The sequence below is a fragment of the Microchirus variegatus genome (genome assembly GCF_963457635.1).
Source record: "Microchirus variegatus genome assembly, chromosome: 5".
Taxonomy (NCBI): Eukaryota; Metazoa; Chordata; class Actinopteri; order Pleuronectiformes; family Soleidae; genus Microchirus; species Microchirus variegatus.
The window spans coordinates 4,392,965-4,415,508 of NC_139806.1; the positions used below are offsets into that span (position 1 = coordinate 4,392,965).

The 22,544-nt window shown below is 40.8% G+C and overlaps 1 protein-coding gene across 3 annotated transcripts in view; it reads right to left on the minus strand.

Moving 5' to 3' along the window:
* Positions 1-4,858: 4,858 nt before the first annotated feature.
* Positions 4,859-22,544, minus strand: part of ctnnd2b (catenin (cadherin-associated protein), delta 2b) — a gene marked incomplete at both ends in the record, with an annotated part of 96,391 nt that continues 78,705 nt past the window's right edge. For all 3 annotated transcript variants that reach the window (XM_083889326.1, XM_083889325.1, XM_083889324.1), the window contains 6 exons: positions 4,859-5,122; positions 7,363-7,439; positions 9,109-9,237; positions 13,985-14,111; positions 14,932-15,016; positions 19,045-19,315. In XM_083889326.1, the coding sequence (XP_083745452.1) occupies positions 4,859-5,122; positions 7,363-7,439; positions 9,109-9,237; positions 13,985-14,111; positions 14,932-15,016; positions 19,045-19,315 (953 nt within the window). The remainder of the gene's footprint in view (positions 5,123-7,362; positions 7,440-9,108; positions 9,238-13,984; positions 14,112-14,931; positions 15,017-19,044; positions 19,316-22,544) is intronic.

Sequence of the window (22,544 nt, forward strand, 5' to 3'; positions counted from 1 at the left end):
ACACCAGAGAATCTGCGAGCGTCGGCTGCAGCAGACGTCAGAGGAAAGGACGGCTGAGCTTAAGGAGAAACATATTCACATTTAAGAAGCTGAAAGAATGAAAAATCTTATTTTAATCATGAAAAATGCTTCAAACCGATAGATCGATGAATTGTTTCAGCTCTAATTTCACTGACAAAATCCTGTTTTTTGTCTCTGCAGCCTCTCCCTGTTCATTTTGAAAATCAACAACATCTAAATGTTTACAAAATCAGTGTTTGTGTGTTTTTAATTGTCAGGACGTCGCAAACTGAAGTGCAACTGAAATAAAAAATATGTGTATTTTCTAAGAATAACTGCAGATCATATCGCCGTTTCCTCACTTTCCAAGAATAACGCAGTAAAACAAAGTGTCAAATCCAAAACGTGGACATTTGAGATAAGAAGAACGGTTTGTAGAGACATTTCTGACATTTCTCTCACGTGGAAAAACTTTCCAAGAATGAAAAAAAGGAAATCTCAGCGTCTGAGATAAAGAACAAACGGGAACTTTAAACTTCTTTTAACTCGTCTTTCATGCCTCACCTCACACTTTGACTGTGATGATGATGATGATGACGATGATGATGATGATGATGGAGTCTGCAGAGGACCAGGCACCACCAGCCTCTCAGAGTAAAATGGCTGCCACCCTGACCTGGTGCTGGGCGCAGCGGCTCTGACGACCACCAGAGGGCGGTCATGTCACCTGTGAAAGTCAGAGCGGGTTTCCTGTTACCACACAATCTAAAAGCTTTTCTGTGCGACATTAGAACAAAACAAAAAAAACATTGTTATAAATTATGTTTTTGCAGAATCGCTCTCACTAAACACTCCTGTGATAAAATAGACACCGCTTTAAGAACGTGTTTGCAGCTTTATCGCGTCACGAGGCGACCTTTTTCTGACTAAAGTTTGTGTCGCGTTGCTGCCAAAACAAAGTCCAAAGTCACTTTTACGAGGCTTGGACACAGGAACGCACAGAACGACCGTCTAACACTCACAAAACGGGACATTTGAAGTTAGCAGTGGACACGGAAAGTGCCGTGTGCTGTCCGAAAATCGCCCAAAATGGTGTTTACTGGAGAAACAAAGTGCTAAAAAGAGTCTTGCATTTGCTTAAGTATTCTAAGGTGAGCTGAAACACTTCAAGAATCTATACCACCAGTAAATACAGAGGATCTTTTTCCCCCCTTAAAGGTGCATTATGTAATAAATCTAAAGCAACTGTCACAGAGACACAGGAATAATGTTCATATAACAAACTGAACTCACCAACAACAACAGTACAGACAAAATATTTGCATTAAAAGAAATCTTTTGCAGACTGTTTTGGCGTCATGTGGCGCCACCTACCGCCGTCTACCAACCATTGCAGTCAGTAGAGTCTCAGCTGCCGAGCGACCACGGGTTGAACCAGTTACGTCAGAAAACAAAAACCTAAAAGACCTCGGTGTTTTGAATTTGAATGTAGTAACCGTTTTTGGCCACATTCTTACATATGGCACCTTTAAATCTGGATGTAAAGAAAATCAAGTGTCAAAGAAAAGACTTTCTCTGTGCGACGTCAGGGTAAAATAAGACTGAACGTAAACACAACATGTTTATTCATAAGAAAACCCCCACAGTGCACCTCTCTGCGCCCGTGATTGCATCTTAATAAGAGTCGACTTCCCAATAATAACAACTTTAAATTCAAACAACGTTGAAGGAAACAAAGTTCCTTCTTTTTCTTTTTTTTTTTTTTCCGCACACATAATTCATCACTTAACTGCCCGCCTGGCAACCCATCACCGCCTCTCCCCCCAACCCCCCCCCCCCACGTCCTTGAATGCACCGCCCAGTGGAGGGCTGCCTTAATTTGACACAAACACTGACGGTGACTGTGATGGATGAAGCGTCTCCGACCAGTTTCACCGAAGCTTCGTTTGCATATTGGTACTAAAAGAGAACTTCAGAGTAAAACTTGGTGGAAACATTCAATTAAAAAAAAAGGACACTTGTGTATGATGTAAACACACGGAGAAAAGCAGCAACAGCAGCAGCAGCAGCAGCAGCAGCATCCGAATGAATTTTTAAAGACAACAAACGACATCATGAAATCAGATTTCCTTTGATGGTCCGTTTATATTTTTTGGAGCAGTTGTTTGAGGCAATAAAAAGATTCACAATTCTCTCTCTCTCTTTTTTTTTTTTTGTTTCTTTAAAACACGTTTGATCGAGCAACAAAAACAAAAAAAAACAGAAAAAACTTTACCAACGTTTTCATCTTCATACAGTCAGGTTTCTGTGCCTAAGGATCACGAGCACATACACGACGTCGTCACTTTCCAGATGCTGCTTATTATCTATTAACTATTACAGGTTGTGTGTGTGTGTGTGTGTTAAATTATTAACAAGTTTAGTCTTAATTCCGTCACAGAAATAAAACAAAGGAGAGAAGATTTATTCACAACAAAGACTCAGAATTGGGGAGTTTCGTGTGCGAGAAACGCAGTTTTCCGTAGACGCGTGGACGTCGATTCGTTCACTTTCCATCCCAATTTTTCTATGGTTTATAGAAGTCAAATTGTGCGTTAACTTTTTACCTTTAATTTAATTGTCACCTGCGAGTCTTTTCAAACAAAGAGGCTCGGCAAACACGGTCACGTTTGATGCTGATTTTAACCTTAAAAACCTGTTAAACGTTACAAAACATACAGACCAGGAGCCGCATCAGACAGATTAAAGTCCACGTGCGTGTGTTTTTAAACGTTTCCCTTCCGCCAACACGCCACGATTCGAGCGGGTTAGCTCGTCGTTCAAGCTAAGCTAACGCGCCCGCTCGTTTGAATCAGGTGCGCGAGAGGAAGGGAAGTTTGTCTTTGAACGAGCGATCTCAGGAAGTTGCGATTCTTTATCAGATTTAAACTAAGAAGCACTTCGTCTTAAAACGGCGGCAAAGGAGAGAATCGACGCGTACGCAGACGATCATGTGATATGTGTGTGTGTGTGTGAGTGCAGGTTTCTGCTGATGTGGAAAAGCTTTCAAGTCTGACTCGAGTCCAAAGTCACGTTTCCATGACAACGCAGCTTCCTGGGGTCTAACTCTACTCCACAGAGCAACGACATTACGACACAAAGTCGTCAAACGTCCGCGCGTTTGGACCAGAAAATCAAAAACAAGCGTCCCTACATGTCACCGTTTCTTTCTTTCTTTATTCATTATTTTTTTGTGTGTGTGTTTCTCTTTTAAACAAGAAGTTTTTTTTAACCATAATGTTGCTGCTATAAGTGACATCCACATCTGCACATAAAAAGTATATATTTATATTTATATATAATATATATCCAGACTCTATTAACACTTTCGTCTAACCATGAAGTTACAACTGCCGACCATCTCTCAGAAAAGTGTTTTTTTTGTTTTTTTTTAACCTCTTGTACTTCAAACATGGATTATTTTACAACACACAGAAAAATCTACTAGTTTTGTACAACTTTGGAGGAAGCGAGGTTCCGCCCTGGTCACAGTCCCCCCCGTGGTCATCGTTTTTTTTTTGTTTTTTTAATGTTTTTTTTTTTTAAGTTCGTCCTCCGTCGTTCTGGTTGCAGTGAGACGCTAGATTTTTTAGTTTTTTTTATCCCAGTAAAACACAGCTTAGAAAAACTAAAGCATTTACAAACTGGCATTGTTGGAACCGTGAGGATGTTCAGCTGAACTTGGACCCTTGAACGCACCCCCCGACACTAGCTCCGCCTCCTCGCATTATTTCCCCTCCTTGTAGCCGAGGCGGGAATTGAACCCTCGTTTGGCACGGTTATTTACACAGTTCACGTGAAGAAAGGGAACAAAAGGAACAAAAACTGGATTTGTGGGCGTAAAATATTAAAACATGACAATGTTTTGGCAGCGATGCTACGTCGCGTTGTGTAAAAACTATCAGCAGGACAGTCAAAGAAGCACCAACACCTGCTGGACCAGGAGCGGTGTTTATCCAGTAGTGTTTGTGGTGAGGAGGTGAGCGCGCACACAAAAAATATTTTTAAAATAAAGGCCTGACACGACACAGGAAAATAGTGCAATGTACAGTAAACACAATGCGTCTCCGTTTTAAAATGTACAATGTACATCGATTACTATACAACCGGAATTAAAAAAGTAGAAACGCAAACGGAAAAAAGGAGAAATAAAGAAAATAAAAGAGGGAAAAACCAAAAAAAATATCTCGGGAAATGTTCTTTGCCCGGAGGAGGAAACACCACCACGCTGAAGCCACAGAAGAAACCAAACATGTCCTACGCGTCCTACAGCTCTGCCTCTTGTGCTTCACGTTACTAAAAGCCACGTTTGCTATACGACATATTTACAGGTGAGTCTTCGCTCGCACTCTCCCCGAAACCTTCCTTCCTTCCTTCCTTCCCACTTTCATTGTCCTTCTTCGTCCTCAGTTCATAACGTCGTCCCCCTTCCTGTCTTCGTCCGTCACGTTCCGTCTCTTTTTTTTCTTTTTTTTTTGTGTATCCAGAGGCTTTTTCAGGTGCATGTATAGTCCGTCTGTTGATTTGTTGTTGTTGGTGTGTGTGCATGCACATGCGTGGCCGCTCTGGTCCTCGTCCTCGCTCCGTGTAAAAAAAAAACAAAAGAAGAAGAAGAAGAAGAAGAAGACGATAATGTCTTTAGATTTACTCCTCACGTCTGGTTTCTTGTGCTCCGTCCTCCTTCCTCTGCCGTCCCGCTGCCTACGATACGATGCTACTCAGGAACAGCAGGGGAGGACGGGGAGGACGGGACTGTCCTTTTTGTCCTTTTTGTCCTCTCGTTCACCGTCGACCGTCCCTCCGTCTCCTCCTCCTCGTCTCACACCCAGGAGTCCGGTGAAGCTGGGTAGTGGCTGGTCTCGTAGTTGAGCTCGCTGTAGGGCCGCGCCGCCGAGTAGAAGTCCACGTAGTTGCCGGTGGACTTGAGGCCCTGCAGGTGCATGTTGAGGTCGCCCTGCGGGGGGCGCCCTCCCACGTGGACCTGGTTCTCGTAGAAGGCCTGGTCCTCGTAGTTGCCGGTGTCGGGCGGGGGAGGGTTCTGGAAGGGAGGGTAAGGCTCCGACGGCAGACCTTGACAGGAGACCTGTGAGAAGAGCACAGGTCGTTAATGGCGACGTTCCACTGCTGCACACAGGAAGTGACTCCGCTCACATCATGACAGACAACAGCAGCGACACTGAGCGAATAAAGGACCACACTAAGTTTCAGAAGTGAGTTTTGCTCCTTTAAATAACTCCTTTAAAAGAGAATAAACTCCCCGTGTCCCCGCCCGCCCCTGCACTGCAGCTGTATACACACAAACGCTCCCTCCGTCCGGTCTGACACAGCCGGTTTTCATATGAAGGACGCGGCAAACAGAGACACCACAATACGATATTATCAAGATATTTAAGTCACAATACGATATCACGATATTTATGTCACAATGCGATATTATCACAATATTTAAGTCACAATACAATATGATCACGATATTTGAGACATGATATGATATGTCACGGTATTTAATTCACAATACGATGTCACGATATTTACGCCACAATGTGATATTGCGATATTTAAGTCACAATACAATGTTATCACGATATTTATGATATGTCACAGTATTTAATTCACAATACGATAATATCACAATATTTAAGTCACAATGCAATATCACGATATTTACTCCATAATGCATTATTATCGCGATATTTAATTCCCGATACGATATATAGTCACAATATTTAATTCACGATACGATATTATCATGGTAATTAAGTCACAATATGATTATAACCCAAATACAATATCACGATATTTATGCCACACTGCGATATTATCATGATATTTAAGTCACAATACGATATTTTCAAGATATTTAAGCCACAGTGTGGTATTTAAGTCACGATATGATATCATCACGATATTGCAAAACTGAGTATTTGCGAAATCAAAGATTGCGACATAGTCACGCAACAGCTATCGTGAGAGTGAGCACCATCTAGTGGACTGAAACTTCCATTTTTTTATTTTTTTTAAATAATTTTTACTTTTGTTTATTTGTAAAATCAGTTAAGATCATAGATTTGAATTTGAAGTGAAGTTTTTCCTTGTTTGCCCACCGGTAGCCATGTTGATATTGTGTCATGGATTATTGCAATAATAGTTTATGTATAAATGTGATACATCCCTATTTCCATCTTTATAATACTGAGAAGAACAAGCTGAGGATTCATCACTTTCCCTTGATAAGAAGACACATGATGACCACACACACACACACACAGTGAGTGTCTATCAAACATCTCCAGACAGACGCCGTGAAAAGCTTTTTATTGGCTTCTAATTCAGATCAGAATGCAGCAGACACCAGAGAGAAGAAGAGAACCCAGTGCTGTAAATGTGTGTGTACAGATACAGGTTTGTAGTTAAGCCGTTTATAGTGACCTTTGCAGACTGAATAGAGTCGTTATTCTATCACAATAAAAGCCCATGCAGTTCACGTGAGGCAGAGCAGGGATTCCTTCTCCGTGTAGATGTGCTGTTAGCGTCTGATTCTGAGCTTAAAAGCGTCAATAAAAAAGACATTTGCAAAGGGAAAGTGAAAGTGAAAGGTCTCTTTTCTTGGTTTCTGGGTGTTCACATGGTTTATCACTTCATTTACATCTCTCTCTTTCTTTTCTCTTATGAATAATTCCCACTTCTGCTGAGTGGAAGCTTATGTAAAGCAGTAAAGAAAGGGAGGATTCTGTGAGATTAAAGTGATATTTCAGACTATCTGTCTGAGCTGTGTGCGCCCCCTGCTGGCCTCCAACAGTAAAGACGGGCATCGTCGCTGTCTTTAACATGTTAAGTCTATGTTCTCCTGTGTGTGCCACGCTGTAAACCACTCTCTCTCTCTCTCTCTCTCTCTCTCTCTCTCTCTCAAACCAAAGCCCATAGAGAAAATCAGTGTTTTTTTGTTCTTCCTAAAGCCACACAGAGGAGTTGTTGATCCACTGCTGCCTCGGTCATTAAGTTCAAAAGGGTCAATTTGTGATTGCCATGTTTGGAATCCTTTGTCCGGATTTACCCAAGTGACACCAAAGGAAGGAGCGAGCAGCAGCAGCGACTGTGTCCCTGTGTGCTAAAAATGTTGATTTTTCTCTATGGGATTTGGTGCAAGGAGAAGCAGCAAGTTTACAGCCAGAAAAGACTGAATAACAAGCAGAACTGGCGACAACACATATTCTTATAATATATTCATAGACTCAGGCAGAAGTATATGAAGACATTCATTTTAGGGCACATGTATTTGTACGTTTATACACGTAGTCAACGCGGAGACGGACGAGTTTTTACCTGATTATACTTGCGGTCGTCAGTCGGAGACACGTACGCTCCTCTGTGTAGTGTTGAAGAGCCACCAGAGATTTGACCTGCAGAGGACATTTGAGCACTGAATCAACTCATCACATGTTATCATTATTATTCATCTCAAATGCTGATGGGACTAACACCTCTGGTCCCCACCAGATCACGTGGGAAAAAAGCTATTTACGATGTCGGTAAATTAGCAAAAAAAATAATTATTCGTGATGATATTTCACCGAATTTCAAAACAAAAAGTGTTTGTTTTGATATGGAATGATACACAATTCACAATTAAAAAACAAAACAAAACAGAAATCAAAAATTAGGACCATGACCTCCAAACAGGAAGTAGGCCACCCCCAAAAATATCACGATATTTACGCCACAATGCGATATTATCGCAATATTTAAGTCATAATACAATATTATCACGATATTTACTCCGTAATGTGCTATTATCGCGATATTTAATTCCCGATACGATATAGTCACGATACGATATTATCATACGATAATATCACAATACAATATCACGATATTTACGCCACAATGCAATATTATCACAATATTTAAGTCACAATACGATATTTTCAAATGATTTAAGTCACGATATGATATCATCACGATATTGCAATATTTGAGTATTTGCGAAATCATATATTGCGACATACTCACACAACAGCTCTCGTGAGACTGAAATGTCCTTTTTTTTAAAAGCAAATCCACAATAAGTTTTACTTTTATTTATTTGTGAAATCAGTTAAAATATGAGAAGAAATAGATGTCTTGGTGTTTAAAAAGCGATATAATTAAGATATCATAGATTTCAATTTGAAGTGAAGTTTTTCCTTGTTTGCACACTGGCAGCCATGTTTATATTGTGTCATTGATTATTCCAAACAGGAAGTAGGCCACCCCCAAAACAGGAAGTGCCCTTTTAACTTTGTCGTACATTGACCGATCCGCTCGAAACTTCATACATGAGATATGAGACCAGGCCAGAAAACATCACCACACGTAAACTGAGTCCAGGGCTTAGCGCCACCTGCTGGCAGTGGCACTGTCCCTGAGAGACAACGCTCTCCTGGGACAGATCCACCCATTGGGACACAGCTCAGCTGATTCAATGATGAATGTTTTCACTGGACAAAATGGAGGCCAGCAACCACAAGAAACCATCAAAAGAATATGTTTAAATCTAAGAAACAGACTTTGATTCAAATAGTTCACATATTGAAACAATTAGAACCTTTACATTAGAGACTTATACTGCATCCAGTGTTGCTAAGCGACAGAGACAATGTCAAAGAGGAATCCATTGAAGCAGCTTCGTCCACTTCCTTTAAAGCAGGCGGCAACTGAACTGAGACACAGCTACAGGATGTTATTATCAATCAATAACACAGTTAAACAATGAAAACGGTAAGTTTAGGATTTGATTAATGCCTGGGATGTTTTTCAGAATAAAGTCCGGAGGGGAAATACTGACCCACATCAGTGGTCCCTAAACTTTCTACATGGCTCCTTTCAGGCAAATACAGAAGTAGTGAAATAATAACGACCTGACCGAGATGAATTTGGCTGTTAGCAAATGTTGATGACCAGACGATACAATGCTTTTCTTTGTTTTGTGAAATATGTGTATCAAAAAAACTCTGAGCAGCTAAAAACACCAGTTTCACGACAGCGTGTCTTTTTATTGTCAGATGTGCAGAGTGTGTGTGTAATTCCTACTTGTCATGGCGTCCTTGCGGGACGTGTGCTCGCCCTTGTTGCTATGGTAACTGGAATTGCCAGTCGACTCATAGTCTGCCTTCCTCTCCTTCATCGGCAACATGTCCCTGGGGGAAGCGGGTGCACTCGCTACACACACACACACACACACACACACACACACACACACACACACACACACACACACACACACACACACACACACAGATTGTAATATTAATAACAATGAAAGCAAGTAAATCTTCACGGGATTATGTTTTTTCAAAGTGCACATTAGTCTTTATGACCGTTTTCACCAAAGATGTCGACGGGAACCCTATAAACTCTTATTAATGCAGGACACAAAATGCATAAAAGAAATAAAAGTAAACAGTATAATTTACATTTAGGTAAGAATCGGTCATTTAAAAGGATTTCCAATAAAACAAGTGCAACATTTAAGAGGGTTTATTTGCTGAAATTGAATGTATGACCCCCCAAATAATTCTAGTACACGTGAATAACTGCTTTAAAATAGATATCGTTTGGTTTCTGCAGCCTCAGAAAAAAAAACCTTTTATACAATAATATTGTAAAATAATACTGAAAATGCTTCCTTATCGTGCAGGCGTTCATACGGAACTAAGTCAGTGTATCATACATAATATAATATCAAATTTTGAAATTTGTTACAGAGCAAATGTCAGTTTTAAATCTTATATTGAATCTAAAAAAAAACATGATTTTGAATACATTGAATACATTTTTTTTTAGTTCAGTAGAAAAACATTTCATAGTTTTCATAGAAATTAATCTTCTGGTACCAATCTGTCTCTATACAGCACCCCCTAGTGGCCAAAATTAGTATAAAAAAAACCCCAATTACTTCTGAGAGGTATGTTTTTTTCTTCTTCTTCTACTTCACAAAACAGTCCAGGGCACAGCACCACCTGCTGGCTCTGTGGCAGCTGGAAGGGCTTAAAAATGCATTCAAGGAACCTTGTAAATTCAAACGCGAGAGAGATGCAAAATAATCAGATATTTAATTGAGGGCTTCCATACTTCCTGCTTGATGGAGCAGTGAATAAAACGTGAGATGAGATCTGGTCATAGCCACATTGGCTATTGTTTCACTGCCATATGGTTCAGTAACGTCTCCTCTCGTATTTCCCTCGTTATCAACAGCCCTTCACGGAGAAGCTGCTGGCGACGACGCCGCCGCCGTGCGGCAGCAGTCTGTTTGCAGCGGCTGCATCTGTTTCTGTTTCCCCCTCCCACGTGATAACAAAGTCAGCGCTGATCCATGCGCTCATTAATGCTCTGCTAACATCATCCATTGTCATATCTGCACGTACGCGGGCTAATTACCCGCTGCCTCCGGCCGCAGTAAACAGCTGCACGCGTTGCACACAAAGAAGTTTTTATACACAAAGGGAACAATTTCTTTTTTACATTTGATGAATGTCTGCAGCGGCAAAATGAAACAAATGACTTGGTGGACCATCTGTGTGACTGCCCTCACAAGTGTAAACTGAGAAACACAAAAAAAAAAAGTGGAATTAGCCTCCAAACTACAGCATTTATCACTTTGCCAGTCAGCTGACAGCGTCATAAATCCATTTCTCTCCAGTGTGGGCTTTTTTGGCCACGCTTATTTGGACGGCAGGATGCTGGTGATGCAGTCAGGACAGACTCTCCTTGATATTCTGGGTTTTTCATGAAATCCCCTTCTAAACTAAACCGCCCAGTCTCCCACACCAAAGCCCAGAGAGGAAATCAGCGTTTTTTAGCACACTGGTAACCAAGGAGGCTGCTGTTTTTAGTTCAGTAGAAAAACTTTTCATCAGAATAAAACTTCTGGTTCTGATCTGTCGCTTTACAGCACCCCTTAAAGGGGAAATAAGTAGTTTATAGTGCCATCTAGAGGAGAGGCTGAAATTTACAACAAAGACCTGCTCCTCTGCTCACCCCCTCCCTTCACTGAGCGCTACGGTATCCTCAGCACGTCAAATGTCGTCCTCGTCGTCTTTCTCCGTGTCAGCAGATGAGGTTCGTGAGGTGAGGGAGAGGGCGGAGCTACCGCGGCCGTGGCAGACGAAGCGGAGAGAGAGGAGGCGGGACTTCCTGCTACAAGTAAAGAGACGCTTGATTTGTTCTCTCGCGTTTGTCCTTACAGGCTCCGGTAGAAACATGGCGTCTCGCTGCTAACAGTGGCTATGCAACCGCGGTCCGCGGTCATGTTATTTTACATGACTTTTTGAAACACTACGAAAATGAAACAAAAACTATTATACAGCGACTAGACAATGCAGGAGCACATAATATGTATAAAAAAGTGGATTTTGGGTTATATAAACCCATAAATACTACATATTGTACCTTTAATGGCCAAAATTAGTATTAAAAAACCCCAAATACTTCTGAGAGATATGTTGTTTTTTCTTCTTCACAAAACAGTCCAGGGCATAGCGCCACCTCCTGGCTCTGTGGCAGCTGGAAGGGCTTCAACATGCATTCAAAATGCCAAAGAAAAACTAGCAAAATAATCAGATATTTAATTGAGGGCTTCCATACTTCCAGCTTAATGGAACAGTGAATACAAAGTGAAAAGTCTATTTTAGGAATTTGGTGTGGGAGAGTAAATGGATTGGAAGGTGGCATAAATTTGAGTTTCCAGTAGGAAAAGGTTGACTAACGGTGAGATAAAGCAGCAAAGCTCTTCATAAATTAGGAAGGTGTACATTTTATTCAGTGTCCCTACTGGGAAGCCATGTTTTCAATGGGAACAAGCGCACTTGTCTTAAGCTGGAGGCTTAGAATGTGTCATCCAACCACATTCTAAAAATAGTAAATTAGCCCTTTAAGACACAAGTAGAAGATTGTGCCTGCAATGTTAACCCATTTCATGAAATCCCCTACAAAACCAAACCTCCCAGTCTCCCACGCCAAAGCCCATAGATCATGGGTCATGAGAGCTGCTGCTCTACTGCTGCTTTGTTCGCCAACTTTGTGACACGTCAGTAAATACGAGCAAAGGTTTTAAAATTCAGAAATGACCAAATAACACAAATGAACTCCTTCAACAACGCCTGTGAGCAGTGATGTTAAAATTGCTGATTTTCTCAATGGAATTTGGTGTGGGACAGTGAGTGGTTTAGAAAGTGGAAGTTTCCAGTTGGAAAAAGTTGCCTAAGAGTGAGATGAATCAGCAAAACTTTTAATAAGATATTATAGACTTGGTGTAGGTGGAGATTTTTATGAGGCGTCTCCACTGACAGCCATCTTTTCAACGGGAACAAGCGTCCACGTCTCAAGCTGGGGACTCACTTAGCATGGTCAAAACTGAGAATGTGTCCAAAAATAGTGAATTATATCCCATTAAGATTATCCCATCCCTGACAAAACCAAACCCCCCAGACTCCCACACCAAAGCCCATAGAGAAAATCAGCGTTTTTAGCAAGCTGGAACAAAGGTGCTGTTGGTCTTCTGTTGCCTTGTTTAGTAACTTTGTGCCACTTAGATAAATATGATCAAAGGATTTCAAACACAGAATACACCAATTCACACAAATGAACTCACTGGTGGAGGCAGTAGAAGTTCAATAACTCCTGTGAACAGTGACGGTAAAATTGCTGATTTTCTCAATGGAATTTGGTGTGGGAGAGTGAGAGGTTTAGAAAGCTGAAGTTTCCAGCTGAAAAAAGTTGCCTGAGAGTGAGATGAAGCAGCAAAACTTTTAATAAGATATTATAGACACGGTGTAGGTGGAGATTTTCACGAGGCGTCTCTACTGACAGACACATTGTCAATGGGTACAAGCGTCCATGTCTCAAGCTGGAGACATAGCATAATCCACACTGAATTATCCCTTTAAGACACACAGTAGAACACGATATTTTCAATGAATTTCAAAAATTCATTAAAATTATTTCTTAAGATGTTTGCAAATATTTTCAATGGATCCTTGTTCAGGGTGATGCGGACTATTATTATAGAGAATTTCAAGTAATTCCGAGATACTTTTTGTTTTTGAGAAGAAAGTCAGCTCACTGTCAAAGTGCATCAGGCCAAATGGATCATTTCCTCAATTTCAAAAATTCATAAAAATTATCCCTTAAGATGTTTGCAAATATTTTCAATGGATCCTTGTTCAGGGTGATGCTGACTATTATTATAGAAAGTTTCAAGTCATTTCAAGATACTTTTTGTTTTTTTTGAAGAAACTCAGCTCAATGTCAAAGTGCATCAGGACAAATAGCAAATTTCCTCAAATTCAAAAATTCATTTAAATTATTCCTTAAGAGGTTTGCAAATATTTTCAATTGATCCTTGTTCAGGATGATGCTGACTATTATTATAGAAAGTTTCAAGTAATTTTAAGATACTTTGTTTTTTTGAAGAACGTCACCTCAAAATCCCTCCCACTGTCAAAGTGCACCAGGGCAAATGGATCATTTCCTCTTGTTCTTAATACTGGTGAAACACTGTGATCATATTCCACACATGTATATGAGAAAATGCATCTCAAATAACTTGTATATTTAGTTCCACTGGACGTCATTTTGTCCCAACGTCAGTTTTAGAAGCTTCTAAAACCAGAGTGAAATTATTGCTCTGAGTAAAAGTGAACATTGGAGGATTCTGTGAGGCCTTGCAAGACTCGTACGAGTCAAAACATCGTTTCAAACTTGCAAGGGCGTGGAGGCTGTTTCAGGAGCCAGAGCACAAGGATTTTTGACTCGACAACAGAATCATTCGTCAAAACGTCTCCGCGCCATGAAGGTTAAAGACGATTTGGTGTTTGTTGGACTGGACTGTGGCCACGCAAAGAGTTATGGAGGACAAAGGACGACGCGGGCAGGAGCGAGCGAGAGAAGACGGAGAGTTGGGACTCACCTGATCGATTGTTGGGCGAGGTTCGTACGGGGGAGACGGACGGAGTGCGGGAGGAGGAGTAAGGTCGCTGCCTGTCTCGCTCTATCGTGGAGGAGGAGCCGATGAAATGGTACTGAGAGTATCCGTCCTGAAGGAGGGAAGGAAGAGGACGCAGCAGTGTTTACCTTCTCCTCTATAAATAAACTGAATCCTTCTGACTCAAAATGATATTTACATGTCTATAAACGTGGATATCAGTGTGATTAACCATCACCAACCGTTCTGATAATCAGCGAATCATTTTGAGAGGTTTTTTTTAATGATATATTTTTGCTTTTTATAACAAGAAAATGTAATAAAAACGGAATATTTTGCTTTGTGGACAAAACAAGACTTTGGAATTTGGGATTTGGAAAACACTGATCAACATTTTCTGACATTTTATGGACCAAACTACTAATCATGCTTTTGCATCTGTCAAATTCTGGGATTTTCGGGGCATTTGGACTGGATTGACATAACTGAAAGTTGGTCTTATATATAAATATATATATAAAAAAAACTGTCAATATTGTATGTGTATTTATTGCTTAAGCATGTCTTGAAAAGATAAAGCTGGGTTTTCACTGCAGAATTAAGGTTCTAAGTTTTTCTGTATTTTCTGGATGTGTTCCAATAATGTGAAACTGAAATGTATCTAAAATCTTAAGCATGTAATTGTACATTCAAGTCCTGGCTCTAAAACCTATTTACAGTTTATATTTCAGTTAAAATATCTTGTGTGATTCGATATCCTTCCCATGACATGTGTTAAAACGCAGTCAGTGTTCAGATAAAACAGTACAATCCATAAGAATATGCTGTGTTGCAGCAGATGGTCCTTAACTTTACAACTTTACCATCCTTTCCTCCTACAAGTGACAATATTGCGTCAAATACTGGAGAACTGGTGGTCGTGTGGACTTTACCTTCTTGTAGAGGCTGCGCAGGTCTCTGTACTGCCACATGCTGTTCAGGACCTGAGACGCCGCTTTCACCACTTTGGGACTATGTCTGGGAATTCAGTAGAGAGAAAAGACGAAAGAAGACAGTATAAAGCTCGACATAAAGAGACTCATAACCGCTCTATAATTCTCCTCTGCCCAAACTCCATAATTGCCTGGATGATTGATTGATTGACCTGTATTTCATTACTTGAATCCCTCGGACGTTGACTCAGCTGACTAATGGCTCCAAGTCTAATTGGCTCATTTGGGCCTAATAAGCACCTTGGAAATTAAAAAAGTCATTTTGGGAAATGTCATGTTTATTATTAGTATGCTGTGATTGCAGAGTGCAGAGAACGTCAAAGCCGTCATATGAAGAAGTCGCACATTTTCAGAAAGAGATGACGAGATTATCTACGGGATTCAAATCTTCAGACTCTTTACAAACAACCCTGATCGACAATTTTAATAATGACAGAGACAAATGTGACGTTTATTGATTAATTCAAGATCTGCTCTCACTATACTCATTTTTGTGGAAATAACTCTTTTACTAAAGCTAAAATATATCTATATCTATCTCTGCAGATTCAGCTTTTGAGCTTTTCCCTGTATGACTTATTTTTCTTCTTTGTTCTTGAAAAGTTTCCCGTTAACGTGACGTCATTTCAAGGAAACGCTTCATAAATACGAAAACTCCCGAAACGACTCTAAACATTTTAGTATATAGGCCAGGCCTGAGTGTGGCGCTATAACACCGCTATGGACAGACACCAAAAACAGAAGAAGACTTGGAGCACCTGCATAAAGAAGTCGGGCTTATGGTTTACCCAAAGTTCCAATGGTTGACATTTAAAAAGAAATGTCAGTTCTGTGAGGATAAAGAGCCAATATGAAAGAAAACCTTTGCAGATTCTCGTGTCCACAGGCCCTAAATATCACATAAAACAAATGTTAAAAACATAATTGGGCTGACAGTGACCTCTTTCTTGAGTGCTGACTGTTCTCAAAGCTCTTTCTTACTTTCTCTGACCCCTGCATGTCCTCACCCTATCATGATCATCTCAATGTACCGGCCACTTTATTATTATTCCCCCCACTTTGCCACTGTCGATTTGCCTGCACCCTCATCCTCTTGGCTGCCTGCACCAATTCACCTTCATTACTTTCATGCCTTCATATCTCTTTCTTGAATCCCCTGCAACGCCCCGTTCTACTGTCAGCCTGTGTGCTCACAGGCAAATAACCTAATTCATCCTTTTTATATTAACAAATGCTGCCTAAACAGATGATAATATGCAGCTGAGTGCATCTCACAATCAGCATTCCACATATGATATGGAGATAATCAAATAAAGATAATCCCCAGTCCAGCTGCAGACGTTGTGAAGGAATCTTTTTCATCTAAAGCAGATTGATGTCGTTGGTTTGCAGCTGTTCTGTTGGACGTGACTGTATAATGATCCAATTTATTCCGCATAATCTGTAGAAGTAGATGCATCACTACATCCACTAATAGATCTTACAAATCCGATTCTTAAGAACCTGAGTCGATCATTCACTGTATGATCTGTTGTTCCATCCATCCATTATCTACCGCTTCATCCTCCACCAGAGGGTCGCGGGGGGTGCTGTGCCTATCTCAGCAGACATTGGGCGATAGGCGGGGTACACCCTGGACAGTTTGCCAGTCCATCGCAGGGCCACATATAGACAAACAACCATTCACTCTCACTCTCACTGATCTGTTGTTCATTTCAACCAAAAGGTAATAACTGTACATCGCAGTTGCACTTGAGGACGCACTTTCCCAGTAACTAAGTAGGAAGTTTCAACTGAAATGTTTCACATCCAAACTGTCAGATTGTTTGAACTCCTTGCGCCCAATTTCTAGAGTCAACAGTAATTAAAACCTGTAATTATTACAGTTGTTTAATCCACTTTTGTCATCTTCAGTATAAAATGTAATAAACCAAACACACATGTTGTTGTGTTGTTTGTGAAATGGAATAGTTTAGCAGACCTAGCTAAAATGCTAACATTTGCTATGTTTTATTTATTGCAGAAATCCTGAGTTTATCAATTAAATGGCCTGGACTAGCTTGTTTGTTAGCAAACCTAGTTACAACGCTACACACTATCTACATGTTTGATATTGCGTTTTTACGGAAAAGAAAAAACTGTGTTTGTTAAATGGACTAGTCTAGCTTGTGAGTTAGCAAACCCAGCTACAACGCTAACATTACAAACTAGACAAGTATGCTATTTTTTAATGTAAGAAATCCAGTGTTTATCAAATTGTTTCTACCAAGTTAACTTGGTAGTTAACACACCTAGCTGGAACACTAACATTACACACTGTGCACGTACATAGGGTTGCCACCTTTCAGAAATGAAAATAAGGGACGCCCCACCGTGGCTCCTCGGGGCCATGACCACCATGGAGCCGACTAATGTAGGACATCTAGGCACTTGTGTTGTAAGGGTGTCGGGGGTTTTTCTAGTAAAATTTCACTATGGAGAGTACATGGCGAGGGAGCGGAGCGACCGAGTGGAGGCGGGTTGGTGTGGAGCATTTGAAAATTTTAGGTAAAAATGGGGCATTCTGAGGCTTTTTGAAGGACCATTATGATGACTCATGAAGTAAGGCCAAGTAACGCAAAACATTACAGAACTCTGTATTACAGAAAACATCTACTTTGGGAAGCAGCTGGGGGAACACATGAACATGAAATGTCTTTATTGGCAAGAGCAATATAACTAGGGATGCACCAAAAATCAGGAAACAGTTGGCCGAAACCAGAAAACCGAAATAAGTTATTGTGCTAATTCTGTACCATTGTTTTTTTTCTTCTAATTTTGTTATGGCAGGGACTGTGTGTGCTTACCTCACTAAAGTCAAGGCATTACAATTATAGTATATTATATTATAGAGTGCGCCCCCTCATCTGGTGCAGACGGGCCTTTTTTTCTGCGCACCGCACCTGCACTGTGGCTTCTCTCTCTCTCTCTGCTGTGTTGTGAGTCGCTGCTGCGCTCTGCACTTTTCCTCCAAGCGATATTTCCGTATCAGTACAGACTGGATTATTTCTCTACACGCAGTTTTATCTTTACATCCAATAATAATCTTTATGACGAGGATCGAGTACAGTCGCGTTGACGTGCAGGGGATCCGAGTAGATCTTAGTGTTTACAACTCTTAACAGCGCACTTTTCATTGTTTTCACTCCGTGGTCTCAATCTTTTTGTAGAAGAGCTTTAGTTTAGCTGTAGTTAAAGGAATAACCGATTAATCAGATGAGCTGATGTCTTTAGTTAACTGTGAGCAGCACCGATGTGTGGCGTCTGTTGCTAGGCAACCGTGACAGCAGCACGCGCACAGAGGACCGGAGCTGGGGCGGCCGGGATCCTGCGTAGATCCCGCCACGACAAGTTTGCTGGCTTATTATTCCCTGTGTTTTATTTTCATCTTTATCTTTAGTGTCGATGTGTGTGTGACAGACATGTGGATTGAATATTTAAGGAAATACGGAACAAACCGTGTCCCGTATTGGTTCAATACGGGACGCAACATTTAATTGCCAAATAAAGGACGATTCCGTATTTTACGGGACGGGTGGCAACCCTACACGTACATGTTTGCTGTGTTTTATTTATCGTAGAAATCCTGAGTTTATCAATTAAATGGACTGGACTAGCTTGCTTATTAGCAAACCTAGCTAACGCGGACATTATAGACACGTTTGCTATTGCGTTTTTACATAAAAGAAATCCTGTGTTTATAAAATTGACTAGTTTAACTTACCTAGTAGTTAACACACCTAGCTGCAACGCTAACATTACGCACTGTGTACATGTTTGCTATGGTTTTTAGTTCTGGAAGAAATCCTGTGTTTATCAAATGGACTAGTTTAGCTTGATAGTTAGCAAACCTATCTACAAGACTAACATTACGCATGATCCACCAGATCATACACTTCAGGAACAGCTTTTTCTCCACTGCAATACGGACAATATACTCCCTTAAGTTTAGTTCTCCTGCAATCTTATCTCCCTCTTTCCTTTATCCGGTCACATCTTCCCATTTCGGCTTACTTGTCTCCTTTGCTGCGGGCGACACCGATGAGCTTCTCGATGCCGCCGGCGTCCCTCAGAGCCTTGGTGTTCTCCATGTTCTTCGTGATGACCTCGTGCAACGCGCAGCAGATAGCCGTGACGGTGTCGTCCGACATGGTCTTCCCCATCAGGCTGCCGTTGTTGTTGGCTCCTCCTCCTCCTCCTCCACTTCCTCCTCCACTGCCAGTCGTGTTGTTGTTGTTGCTGCCTCCGGGCAAACGGTGCACCAGGTCCCTCATGGCGTATTTACCTGTGTGTGGTGGTGCAGAGGGAGAATGTAGGTTAACAGGTTTCGGAAATGGATGTACATTACCGTTCAAATGTTTGGGGTCACCTATACAATTTGTTTGTGTTTTCCTGGATTAGGGTTAGGGTTAGTCAGTTGATTCTCAGTTGAGCTGCTGTTAGAGAAGTAAAAATATGCCCTGGCTGGGTGGTGTTCGTTCAGACTGATGGAGAAATGGCCATGTGATCCTGCACCAAATGACTGTATTTCCCATGACACCTCAATTCTGCTGTCAGACAGTCTTGTCCGCCCTGCTCTCTGCCCCGCATTCTGATTGGGTCATTGCCCTGGGGTGTTGGAGGTGGGGCACATCAAGATCCACTGACAGTTTACATCACTGCTACATGTGTTTGACTGCTGTACAAATTCTATATATCGTGCGTGGGGACTGATTTCAGACACAACAAAAGGTTCTTTGTCGTTGACGTCTCTGGTTCCTACACTTGTGTCTTATAAAACAATTTGGTCAGCTTATGTTGTTTTTAAATGTGCTATAGCAGACATCCCCAGAGAATGGGAATTTCGGCTTCTTTTTGTAAATAAAATATTTAGTACACCCACAATTCTGCAGCCAGCCAAGAAATGTTGTTGTCTCGTCGTTAGCCCAAATTAAAAAAAGACATTTGAGGAGACAACATCTGCTTTGTTAATGAAACACACACAACGACCAAATATCACCTGTAAGGTAAGCTAGAATAAAAATAAACATGAATTAACCCATGTTTTTGTTAATCAAACAAAAAAAAAGCCCAGCGAAAGAAGAAACTGCAGCTAAAGTGAATCAAACGTACACTTGTGATGTAAGTTAGAATAAAAAATAGACATGAATTAAGCCTTGTTTTGTTAATTAAACAAAAAGTAGAAGAGAGTATGGAGACTACAGGTGCTAACACCTGTGAAGTAAGCTAGCATGTAAAATAAACATGAATTAACCCATGTTTTGGTTAATTAAACCAAAAAAAGCCCAGCTAAAGAAGAAACTGCAGCTAAAGTGAATCAAACTTACACCTGTGATGTAAGTTAGAATAAAAAATAGACATGAATTAAGCATTGTTTTGTTAATTAAACAAAAAAGTAGAACAGACTATGGATACTACAACACATGTGAGGTAAGCTAGCATGCAAAATAAACATGAATTAACCCATGTTTTTTTAATGAAACAAAAAAAGCCCATTTAAAGAATAAATTGCAGCTTAAGTTACCCAAACAATCACCGTGAGGTAAAATTAAAATATTAATTAGCCCCTAATTTGTTGATTAACCAACAAAAAAGAGCCAGTTAAAGAAGAGACGACAGCTCAAGTTAGCCAGACTATCAATAACAGATATACAGAAAGCTTCGATCAGCAAGGGGTGGGCTACGTAAAACTATTTTTTTTATATATATATATAACATTTTTAAAAAAGCATGAAATTAAGTTGTGACTTTGTCTTTTTCCCCCTCTCTTTTGTGATGTATATAGTAAATTGAGTTAAAAAGTGGGTCCTGTTTTTAAAAAAGTTTGTTTGGGAACATTTGAGAAAAGATGTGCTAAATCATCTTCGTTTCAGCCATAAAATAAACCCTACAATTCTCTCCAGACAAACAAAGCAATTCACAACGTGCTTATTACCGTAAGTTATCAAACAGATTGGAAGCATGTAAACAACTTAATTCAGTCAACTGTCACATACTCAGAATATTGGCAATATTCACATTATTACAAACGCACCAGCACTGAAACTCTCAATCATATTAGTTTCACTGCAGCATTGAAGCCAATGAAGACTCACAGTGGAGCTGTCTGTGCAGGCAAGTACAAGCACTACTGCTGAAAGCTCTGAGGACAATGTCATCATGTTCATACAACAGAAGTGAGGCCAGGACACGGTGTCCTGTCAAACATGTGCAGCACATCCATGTCCTGTGGCAGAGTGACAGTCCAACCTACATACGGTACATGACACACGGCCACATTCACCGACAGGCTGCACATGCAGACACAGTGACACACATGCAGTGCTCAAAGCACTCGGCTCAAAGCCTCGAGCATCAGATGGAGACAGTGGAAGGAGGCATTAGGTTGTTGCTATGGGGACCAACAGAAAAGCACAAAATATCACTTGTCTCCAAAGCAAAATCAAGTATACAGCACCATATCAGTCAGAGCAACGGTACCATTTGCGTAAAAGACTAACACTAATATCTGCATACAGACATCCTGTTAAGAAACGTCTTATCTCTTTTCTTTTATTACTAAACCCACCAGCGGTGAGACGTTTATAATGGCAAAACCCCACAAATTACATCTTTGACAGCTCAGGTTTTAATAAAAAAGTGAGTCCAATTTAACAAGCATCACACCGCGCATTCAAGCAAGTGAGGAAACCCTGCAAGTTGGCCAAGATAAATGCCTTTCCTACCTTTATTTAAGGCAGAATACAGCAGATCGGGTCGAGTGGAACCAAGAAAATATCAAAAATGTTCTTCAATAAGTTGTCTTGCTACTGGAAAATAAGCAATAACTCAAAGAAACCCAGTGTGTCCTTCTGTGTAACGGCTCAATTTGAGCATAATGTTAGTTCAGGCACGTTCTATGCCATCCCACATTAGCTGACAGCTCATCTTATCCCCCTCTCTGCATTCAATAAGCGAACTCAGTGAGCACCTTATTTAAGCTGCCCAGAGCCTTCCCACTGTTTCTGCTTCACAGCAAGTCATTTCACTTTAACGACCTACCTCCACCCCATCGCATCTTTCTCACGTCTGATCTAAAGCCTCATCTCTGTGTGTTATTTGCGTTTCCACGATAATAAATCGAGAAGGGCACCAGAACAACCAATCTGTAGCATCCCAGCTTAGGGCACCCTTCCATTGGTGTACCAAGAGCTCCTTAAAGGTGTAGTGAGATAGATTGCAATCCACTGATTGCTCAAAAAGGGTAATCATCATCCGGAAAAAACACAAACAAACAGCAGCCACAGCATTTTGGATGACCTCCATTGTTACCCCTCGTTGACCGTGTTGAGTTTAATCTTCTGCGTGGAATTTATGGATGGGCTGCATTGTGTTGTACCGTTGATGACCTTACCCTATTTACACAAGTGACACAGCTGTAACCATACAACACAGGGTTAAACCCAACCCTAACCCTAACCCTAACCCTAACACAGGGTCAGGGTATGCCATTTACTTTGGTGGAAAAGAGAGAC